This window comes from Saccostrea echinata, unplaced genomic scaffold (genome assembly GCF_033153115.1).
Source record: "Saccostrea echinata isolate AGI-Se365-2 ecotype Australia unplaced genomic scaffold, CSIRO_AGI_Sech_v1 ptg000016l, whole genome shotgun sequence".
In the NCBI taxonomy this organism is placed as follows: Eukaryota; Metazoa; Mollusca; class Bivalvia; order Ostreida; family Ostreidae; genus Saccostrea; species Saccostrea echinata.
Genome location: NW_026889765.1, coordinates 28,317,500 through 28,329,190, shown reverse-complemented (window position 1 = coordinate 28,329,190; position 11,691 = coordinate 28,317,500). Strand labels below are relative to the sequence as shown.

Genomic DNA, 11,691 nt, shown 5'->3' with positions numbered 1-11,691 from the left:
GAATTCAGGGAGATTAAAACTGGCTAAACAAGAAAGCTCTAAGGAACAGCAGAAAAGTTATGATCTGATGGTTGGTTCTTGAGTTTCCTGTCAAAAGCGCAATGTCTCGAAAGATTAAGAAATTATATGAAGCACAAATTTGCAAATCATGATTTAGGATATATCCAATTTATATCATCAGTCATGTCAACTCATATACAATGCATTAGAATAGAAATTGACAAACGGTAAGCTGGAAAAAAGTGTCCGGTCCGGTCCTTCTCTTGCACCCCTCCATTTTCATATATTAGCTTTAACACTTAGATTTCACCAGAAAGTTTTTAACAATAAAAATGTCCTCTTACTGATTAAAAAAAATGAAAAAAGTAATAAAAATGAATAAATTTAAAACTTTCATGTCTGTTAGGTATCCAATTAATTTGGCCAATTGAAAAGATAAAGTTACACAATTTTAAGACGCATAATAAACTGGGTATTCCTTTACTATTTCGAGTAATTTGTTTATTATTTACTATCAAAATTCGAGTTTTGGAAAATCCATTCGTGATCCTGCATATGCTAATGTTCATTGTATACCCGTTGTTAGCATGAAATTGCAATAACAATTCATTAGGATATCTGCGTTTTAAGAAGAGATCAAAACTGTCCTTGAAATCAGTATGCATGTCATGTTTTGGGATGTTATTTTTGCAAGTTTTATCTTTCCTACAAAATTCAGTTGTAAAATGAAAAAGACATTGTCCAAGTTTGAGGTCTTCTTGGTACATTTTCAGAAAAAATGAGGAAAATGGTTCGTGTTTATGTCAAAAATTATAACATAAACAATGAACTACAGTGTTGATGATTTTTAAGTATTTCATTGAATTTTATCTGACGAATAATCTTTCTATTTATATGAATATAAATGAGTATTTTTGATGGCAAAACTTAGTAGCATTGATATATGCCCTTCTGTTCTATAGATATACATGTATATATATATATATATATATATATATATATATATATATATATATATATATATATATATATATATATATATATATATATATATATATATATATATATATATATATATAGATATATATATAGATATAGATATAGATAGATAAATATATATATATATATATATATATATATATATATATATATATATATATATATATATATATATATATATATATATATATATATATATATATATTTAGATATAGATAGATAAATATATATATATATATATATATATATATATATATATATATATATAATTTATAGGAACTCCAAATGCTTATTCTTCAAAAATCCGTTTTAATTTTTTGTTGTTGCTTTATTGTCTTTCAAATTGCTCCATTTTATCTTTTTCTAGTTGAAGTATTTTGAGAAAATAAGATTTATCACTTCAGCACCATTAATTAGTGATAATTTATTTGTTCAATTATGTATATCACACTTTACATCAGAACATCTGACAGACCGGATTTATTTCATCGATTTCGTTTCAATTGGTTTTCAACATTTAAATTATACATGTAAGATTGTAAATATATGTAGGATTTAGTAATTTAGATGTACTCCTACATGTTCTTCTTCACCCTACAACTATAGTCCTGACAGACATGTCATTACTGATAATGTAACAATAGCTAATAACAAGGACCTTTAATCACTTATTTTGAAAGGGCCAACATTTAGGGAACCCCCGATCTTTCAACTGGCGTTAAAATTTCATAAATATGAATTATGTGGAAGATTACGCCAAAAGATGGGTCTAATATGAAAAAAAAGACCTTGACGATTTTTCAGAATAGATTAAAAGTATCAAATAGATATATAGATGTTGAAATTTCGCATTAAACGTTTGATGGACAACATGAAAACCATCTTAAATTATCATGAAGTGAGAAAAGTTAATTAGATAGATTACACAATCAATATGTACTGGATCCAGCTGACAAAGCAGGTAACAAAATTGTCCTTGTTCGCAAGGCTCATTATTTTAATTGTATATTAAAAGAACTTGGATTTCATTTTGCAATTGCTAATTCAACTTATACATATACAGTCATGTAATTCATTTTCTAAGGAGGAAATTCTTTGAAGTCGTATGTAAGTTTTAAATATTTTTAATATTCCAAACAATCAAATTGAATTAGAATTACAATACCTATAGTACATGTAACTTCCTAAACTACATAAAGATACACAGCGGGTTTCAGTAAATGTTCTAACTTGAGCCTCTATCTTTACTCCTCACCAAAAATATTAACAGCAGGGAAATAGAAACATCAAGAGCACTGTACAACAATAAATTCGAGAACTGGTGTGAATCAGATGTGGATATACCGTATATTTACTTAAAAATCAGGTTAAATACTGAAAACTTCTTATTATACTGGTACTAATAATTTCAGATTCTATTAGTTTATATTTGTTCACTTGTAAGTACGTTTGTAGGTTGGTGTGTTGGGAGTTGGGTGGGGTCACAGAACACATATACTGAACTAATTGTTCTTTTACATTATGTTAAATTCGATATCCATGAATTGCTTTTTAATTAATCATTTTTATATTTCAATTTCCCAAATATTTAATACAATTTGTGTATTAAACTAGTGATTCAGAAAAGCTATGTGTTTTTCTATTTATTAACCAATACGAAAAAAAATGCAGCGGTTATACAGTTTACAAATTAGGTCGCGAAAAAACTGCGAATATTAGCATTTTACGCACTTCTTGTGCCACAGTTAAATTTGAACTGGTGGAGAACCCTGACCTTTCCCCACCATAAACTAAAATCCAGGCTTTTTCACGTCACAGACAGCTGCTTATTCAATAAAAATGGAACTTGTAGATTTACTTGTCATTGGTCATTTGCAAAATCATTTCGTTCAAAAACATTCTGATTGTACAGAAAAGTACCCCGAAGTTGACACTAAAATTCTATGGTCGATATAATGACCTTGTTAGCAAATACAATCTATTGTTAAGTCGAATGTTGACTGTCGTTTTTCATAAGAATTGTTTGGCTATTATTTTCACACTGAATTGTATACGGATTTCTCCGTTGCCCGATCACGACAAGGAGCACACGGCGAGAATGACCGATCGACAGGGGATGCTTACTCCTCCATGGCACCTGATCCTACCTCTGATGTGTTTGAGGTCCGTCTTCGCTCGGTCCCAGTGTGTATTGTTCCAATGTTGTTTTAGCATGATTGCTGTTTGTTTTTGTTTTCTTAAGCTTGTTTTTTTTTCCATTTCCATTTTTTTTAATGACTTTCTAATCATTTCTTAACTTTGTCCCGAGGAAGGGACAGGGGTCTCAAAAAATTTGACAATTTTTATTTTTGGTGTCGTTGCAAAAATGCAAGGAAAATTAAATTACACAAAGGAATGTCAAAAAAACCTGTTAAAAAAAAGATTAAAATATTTATATTTTCGTATGCTGTTGACCTATCCTTAAGATTTGTCATGATCTTGACTGGAGTCTTAGTCAAAGAAGAATGAGATGCTTAAACCACCACACAAATCATGTTCATTTCATGAAATGAATGTTTTAGTATGTGAAGTTGAAATTTACCAGAATGTCAGGATCTTCATCATTATCAGGTTATGTAGATTTATTAGATAGTTCACTCCTCTATGGCACCTGATCCCACCTCTGATGTTTTAGAGGTCTGTGTTTGCTCTGCTCCAAAATTTGTATTGTTTAATGGATTTTGAGCTTGAATGCTGTTCGTTATCTCCATACATTTCATAGTTGGAAAGAAAACCGGAGGTTAGTGTTCAATGGTAGAAAAAAGTGGCATTTCTTGCACAAAAATTTTAACTTTTTTTTTAATTTCACTTTAACCTCAGTCATATTTTATCAGATACAATCTTGGCAATAAATATATTCCAAAATAGTTTAAATAAATTATTCTATTTTAAAAAAAAATAGTGTCCTTTTTGCATTTATTAACCATCATGATAGTGTGTTATATGCTTGTGAAAAAGCGAAAGTATATAATGGAATGTGAAGTAACGAACAGTTTTCATGCACCAATTTTAAACTATGTAAATTGAGAGGGGGAGCAGTTCAGAATCCCGGAAATCACGTGCCATGGAGGATTATTCTTCCTAAATAATTTTCTGTAGTTGATACTTAATACAGAAATTAATGAATGGATTTACTTAACATCTTAACATTGTTCATTATATATAATTTCGAAATTATTGTGATATTAATATAAAAATAAAAGCAGAGGGAATTGAAGCTAAACACATATTGTGTCATTATGATGTTATATCCGAAAAGAGACTCTAAAGTGTGTGGATAATGGTTACTTAATCATTTAAAAAGGAGCCAGTTTACTCTGAAAGTAAACACAAATATAGCAAGAGAATGTTTAAGTCAAACACGATTACCTAAAATCACCTATGAAAACAAATGCATTCAACACCATGCCTTCATTCTACCTCTACTTAACACTTCCTTGTCCACTTAAGTTTTATTTGCTTTTTGCAGGAGTCTTTTTCTCGACTGTACCCACACTACACATGTATCTCGATTCAGTCTCTGAAAGAACCCTATAGAGATCACATTCAAATGTCAACTCTTTGTGACTATGATCAGATTGTCTCCTTGTTTATTCAAGATGACTTGTTTAAAATATATTTGCTTAATGTTCCTTACACTGCCCCGTCGAAACCTGGGCAGGGGTGGCGGTAATGTGATGTAGTTTACAGCATACTATAGAAAAAAGCTACTTTTTAAATGTGCCCCTTAATAATTTTGTCTGATGACATTTTTTTTGTCAAGGAATTTTTGTTTGGTAGTATCCCCAAACTGAAATTGCTTCCTACGGGCCCTATTACTGTTCACTAGTAGAACATTTTTAGAATTTTTAATTTATTTGACAAAAATTCAAAGACGAAGCAGTTCGTGAGTTATTTTGAAATTATATCTGGTTCAAAAGCTGGCTGAAAACAAGATTTTATTTATATTACAAATACTACGTTTATAGACCCACAAATTTGAAAATGCCTGGGCCGATTCAAAAGTTGATGCTTACATTGATCTTTGACCATTTAATGCAATGATGAATAAGAACTTCCGGAGAGAAGAGCTATTATTATAATTATATAATAATGAATTCATTTTTCATCAGTGTTCATAAACAACAGCGCTTAAAAATTAAAAAAAAAACATTTTGATAAAATTAACTTTAAACGTGCATAAAATTTCAAAAATATGTAAACATCGAAGACTTCGATAAGACGTAAATATATAACTAATGATGTACATTGCATTAGAAAATACTCGTAACAAATATTCGATTGTCTTTTTGACATTAAGCTGCCATTGGACCGTTGATGTTCGGATCCGATAAGTCGACAACAAAGACTTCCGGTTTGGATATGTCAATTTTCCCCTCTAATTTCTGTGTTTGTATATGTGAGTTGTGTAAACCTTTGTCAGGTAAGTAGAAAGACAGGACCATGAGTAGGAGGGCGACTGCATGGACGCCAGAGGTGAAGAGAAATGCAATATTGTTGTTCCCAGCAGTTCGACATATCATCTCTATAAATACAAAGAACGATGTTTTAATGAATTGATAAAAAAGATAATCATGCAGGCGAAAAATGCTTTATTATAATGATGTGCATTGTGACTTTTTACTCTGAATGATAATAAAATCAATAAATCATCGAATATTAATGTAAATTTATTCGTATTTCTATACCAATGATTTTTCATTGGAATATAAATAGAAACTACTGGTACACTACGATTTTCTAAATCCGTTTAATTGAGATCTGAAACCTCCGAAATTTTCAACACAATACCCTATTTTTAGCTCTACATATCCCTCCTTCTCCTCAGTCTGAATGTCAAAATGCTGTGTCTACATTTTTTTTAACCTAATTCTTCCGTCTGTCTGTCTCTTCCTACGTCCGTTTTTATGTATTTTCAAAATGCTTTATCTCCTACAGTTCTTGCCTGTTTACAATAAAAACAAAATGTGTTTTTGAAACACTGATGTCTGCGTATGGCAATTCGAGGCTATGGTTAAATTTTTTGAATGTAGGTCAAACTTCAAGGTCATGAGTTCTTTAGCAATAACGTTCTAAAAAGATGGACAAGGTCAAAGTTTATCAAATGTAGGTCAAACTCAAAGGTCGATGTCATTGGGTCAAAAATGTTGGTACCCAGAGAAAGGACTTGTCGCAAGAAATACACATTTGATGTTTGAAAGCCTTAGCTCCAAGTTACCAAAAGTTATATGAAAGTAGGTCAAACTCAAAGGTCAAGGTCACAAGGTAAAAGAAAGGTCTCATCACATGGAATATACAAGATATAAAAAAAAAACCATAGACCAACCGTTCAAAAGTTTTGGCTGAGGTTAAAGTTTTTGCGGACAAACAGAGAAACAGATTAACAGACAAACAGGCAGATAGACGAGCGGACAAACCAAAACTATATGCCCCTGAAACCTCTATTACAGGGACATAATTACTTAAACTTCGGATTTGTTCAATACGAGTAACACGACAAATGTTTTTTTTTCGAATTTGAATATGGGGCTATATGTCTGCCGTCCACATGAGTTTTGTCAACATACCAGTAATTATCCAGTCAGGAGAGCTACATGTGTCTATTCAAGTCGTCATAAATTCCAGGCTTTACCTGGAGTAAAAGCCAAGATAAATTATGACTTAAAGTTGTGATAACTATTTCGACCTGACGTGTCAGCTGATTCAAATATCAGAAAACTTTTAATGCATAGATCTATATATCCCCCCATTTGCAATACCTTTGATCAAAATACGTATAGTTTTAAATAAAACGTCTTAATGCAATTGCTAAAATGTGTCGTGGAGGAGTTATTTGAAAAAAAAAATCATTTTGCAACCGTTTAGTCTTTACTTTCCGCGATGAAAGTAATTCATCCATATCATGGTACTATCAAACTGACTGCATCTTGTCAAATTGAAACACAGTAGCATTAATGCTGATATCATTGTCCTGGCAATGGTTCTAAAAAGGTAATACAAGCTATTTAAGCCAATTCTTTCATAGTTTTTTTGATACACTGGTTACATGTAAGTATGAAATTATGAGGAAATCTAAATACATTTTATTTACCACCTGTACCACTAGCACAGATGAGGAAAAATTTGCACAACAGGAAAGTTGAAGGAAAATAAGGATACAAGATATTTTGAAATGAGTTATTTTTTATTCTAAAACATTAATACCTGTAATTGGTATTCCAACTAAAGATCCAATACCTTGCTGAAGAGCTGTTATAGATAAGCTACTAGGTAACCTGTCTACTCCCAGCATTCCCATAAGTAATGTAGGTATCTCTGTGTGGGTGATTCCTATTGTAAAAAGAAGATTAGCACAGGATGAAGACAATCCTTTTAGAAACAGAGCAATTGTATACCCAACTAAATGGGGACCGACGGCTTCAGCGGAGGACTGTAAATAAAAGAAAGATAACCATGGACATCGTACGTTTGGCGTAAATCAAATGGCTACTCACGTATTTAGTCATAACTTATATACTCATGTAATACAGATACATGTATTTCCACTCTGCTTTAAACCATTTTAATTAATCAGGACCTTCCTTAGGAGGCTAGAAAAGAAAATAAACTGAGTCATCATTGTAGGTACTTGATTTCTATTTTAACATAAATCTGACCTTTTTTCCTTTGGTCGCACTGAAAAAAATCTATTAATTTGCTGATAAAAATCTACAGGTATGAAAAGCAAGCGAGGACTGCATGTTTTTTAAAAGATCAATTTTTCATGTTTCGAAAGATTGATCATGCAATCGACGAAGTAAGATTATTACAATTTCAATTTTTCCCTCACCAACATTTAGTTTACTCATTAGTTTTGAAAGGTAAATTTTTGGTAGTCTCATTAATTCAAACATGTACATTACCTGAACTCGCGCCGAGAACCGCTGAGCAGACCAATATTAATGGATAGGAGGAGAAAATTGCCACTGGAAGTGTGGACAGTACAGCCATGAACACCGCACCAAGATATGCTCGGATACGAACACGCGGAAACTTCGCAGAAAACCATCCAAACGTTATTCTTGCTATTGAACTTCCGGCTCCTAGGGACGTTATGAATAGAGCAGACGACTGTTCCGAGAAGCCCTCCTCCTCTCCTTTAATTGGCAAGTATGTGAAAGGAGCAGCGTAACCAATGTTGAATAAAAGATGAGCCGTCACAAACAAAACAAAGTTATGCGATTTAAAAAGGTTAAAGTCAAAGAGGTCTGCAATTGAAAATCTCTTTTCCGACGGCTTTTCTAAAAAAAAAAGAAGGCTTGATACTTTAATTTATACCTTCTGAATTAAGTCCAAATAATTTTAATATTTACACCTTGAAAAATTTATCCATACATATATGAATATAGTTTTGGAATATTTAATCAAAACTATTCATAGAAAATATGCAATTTTCCTTCCAAATATATCCTCAGTGTGTTAATTTAATTTATAATTTACGTCGGTTATTCGAACTGGCTATGGATTTTTAGTGAGTGTAGACTGCCTCTAAAAGACTTAAGTTCCAGAGTTAGTGTATTTTAATATCAAATAAGTGCACTTACTTCGAGAGTGAAATTTGCTTGGTTTGGAAAGACAGGAAAATACGACACAATTCAAAGAAATGGCCGAACACATAAGGAAGGCTCCTTTAATTCCAAATATTGTGTGCAAGTAAACAAAAAACGGGGGGAATCCTATCATACCAACACCAGAACCAGACAGACAAATTCCAATGGCAAGAGGAAACTTCTGCACGAAATATCCTTTGAGTAAGATAGTGGAAGAGAACTGAGCTAAATTCATACCGATTCCTGCAAAATAAAATAGTTTTTAAAGACCAACACAAATTAAAGCCTACACGGTCTAATTATAATAATGTTACATGAAGATTGTTGACTTTTTGTAGTTAATGTATTTCTCCTTTTAAATCCCCTTATTAGCACATACCTGGAAGAACTCCGAGACACAAAATCAACACCGGAACTGACGAAGTAAAGGCTGCGCAGAAGAATCCTAGACTGATTAATAGATTTCCGATGATAAGCAGAATTCTACAGGATACCAGCTGCGTCAGGACGGACACAAATGGTGCTGGAACGAAGACAGGCTTTTTTAAAAAAAAGTCTGAGCTATCAAAAAGGATAAAACACAAGTATTAAATTGTAGGGATATATATCACGGCAACGGACAAGAGAATCATTAAATTTTAGGCATTTGAGTTCCACTAGTTGCGTATCGCTACTCGTTTTTGTTAATCTTCCATTAACTTCTAGGGTAAGACAAAAACTACCAAAATTAATACCATCAAAAACTATTTGCTGTCCTACCCCGGCCGTCTAGCAGACAAGTTCTATGCGTGGTGATAGAAAGGACCGTGTCTTCTACAAAGGTTTTGAAATTCATACACCTTATTTCAAATTTTTGAATTGTTAGGTCAAAGAGTTTGGCCTAAGGAAAGATTAAATTAGTGATATATTTAAAAACTGCATTAAAATATTATTAAAATTAAAACTGTCTTTCAAATATGTCTTCGATACTCCTGAATAGTAGGCGTAGATATTGATTCATGTGTCAATGATAACTATATCAAAATTGTGAATTCATGTGTCATGAGTCTTAAATCTGAGCTTCATCATGGGATTGAGTTTGCCCGTGTATTGGAAATACATAAGATATGAAAATAATTTTTTGCGCCTTATATATAATGTGACAATGACCAAAAATATTCAAATTAATGTGCTATTGGCCAATTAGGGGCTCATGATGAAAAATGGAGTAAAGTTGAATATACCTTGAAAATTCGCGATACTCAACTGCAATTCAAACAAATTCGAATCTTGGGAATTTGTTTATGTTTACCTGAAATGCTAATTTGCATTCCATCGAAGAAAATTCGTAAAGATTCGTTCATATAACTTTGTCTTATCCGAGCTGAAAGTCTTAACCTTATTTTACCAATCCTTGCCCATCTTACTACCTGCCAGCGTACAGAGTCCGACCATCAAAGAACCAATCCAACCGATCACCGCCAGGTCAGCAGACGTCGACTTGACCAGTTCAGTGTGGATTATTCCAGTTATCGCTTGTATTCCTACTTCGATCACGTAGATAAAAAACACAGCTACTACCACTGTCCACCCATATCCACCCTCTGATCTGCTAACCTCCGCCACCATCACTCAGCAGACGATGTATATATTTTCAAATGTATGCTTCTGGTTCCATCACTCAGCAGATGATTTATTTAATTTTTTAAAAATATGTTTCCTTCTCATTTATACTGTTTGCATCGTGCAGTGAATATATTTTAATATATTGTTAGTAATTATGGAGTGACTCTGCATTGATAGACGTTTCAATTTCAACTTATTGACTTATTTTTCTTCGTACTGAAAAAAACCCTTTTAAAATGAAATATAAAAAAGGTTTTTATAAGCATATATATATAGAAAGCACAAAGAAATTCACTTTTATAAGGATATCCACTTCCGCCCCTGTTCCTGTTCTGCTAGGAGACAGATTCCGTAGGTCGAGAGTTCAACCCCGGGCTGCGGCGGGTATCCTTATATATATATATATATATATATATATATATATATATATATATATATATATATATATATATATATATATATATATATATATATATATATAAAGCACTAAAAATGACCAACGACACGAACAATAATAATTGTCAAATTTTCGGGACAACCTGTCCCTTCCTCAGGACAAAGAAAAAAGTTAAGAAGTCATAAAAACAAAGGAAATAGAGAAGCAAAAACAACTAGCACTACTACTAAACTACCAAACACTAAATATTTACAATGTTACATGTTTAATTTGGAGTTTATAAACAGTTGTGAACAAAGAAATCCGGAGCGCTATGAATTGCGTCCGGTCTATCGGGTGTACTCTGGTGAAGTGTGATTTACATAATTGAACGAATTAATTATCGCTAATTAATTACGGCCAACAGTAAATCGTACATTGTCTTATTCTCTCAAAATAGCGTAACTCTACATGATAAAAAGAAATTAAAGAAAGATAATATGGAAGGACAATTTTGAAATATGAATTTGGATATATTATAAATTTGGAAATCGGAAAAAAGAAATAAACAAAAATGTGAGCTGTAAATATTTGGGTAGGTTGTTCCAGGATTACTGATACGAATTAACGGTAAAGTTTACACTACATAGAGAGAATGAACTTGTTTGTTACAATCCGGGATTGGGTCTAGTTCACGTTCATCCTGGTGAAGTCATTAAGTTTGTTAATACCATTAGGGCGGAATGACTTCAGCCTGTGCATCCAGAACTTTTCCTTGCCTTTTCTCTGCGCGTCTGTCCATCTTGGATTATGGTCAATAACCACTACTGTCATGTCCTCCCATTTGTGTCCTTCAAGGTTGAAATGTTCCCCAACGGGTTCATTGAGTTTTTTGGTCCTAATGGTAGAACGGTGATTATTGACCCTCCTGCGAAGATCTCCTGTTTCACCAACATACTGTTTGGAGCAAACTTTGCAACTGATGAGATAAATGCAGTTGTCTGTTTGACAGGACAAATTCCCTAGTATTTTGTAGCTGCGGCCTGTAACGGGGCTGTTAAAACTGTCTGTGTCAGAGCTGTA

At 32.5% G+C, this 11,691-nt stretch overlaps 1 protein-coding gene across 1 annotated transcript; it reads right to left on the bottom strand.

Annotated features, from left to right (window-relative positions):
* Positions 1–5,109: 5,109 nt before the first annotated feature.
* On the bottom strand, positions 5,110–10,285 carry LOC133189085 (monocarboxylate transporter 2-like). Its single transcript, XM_061324515.1, has 6 exons — positions 10,037–10,285; positions 9,007–9,150; positions 8,622–8,870; positions 7,941–8,318; positions 7,243–7,368; positions 5,110–5,563 (listed from the first exon to the last, which is right to left on the bottom strand). Exons 1-6 carry the CDS (start codon positions 10,233–10,235, stop codon positions 5,334–5,336), a joined length of 1,326 nt encoding a protein of 441 aa, XP_061180499.1. The 5' UTR covers positions 10,236–10,285; the 3' UTR covers positions 5,110–5,333.
* Between the last annotated feature and the right edge of the window lie 1,406 nt (positions 10,286–11,691).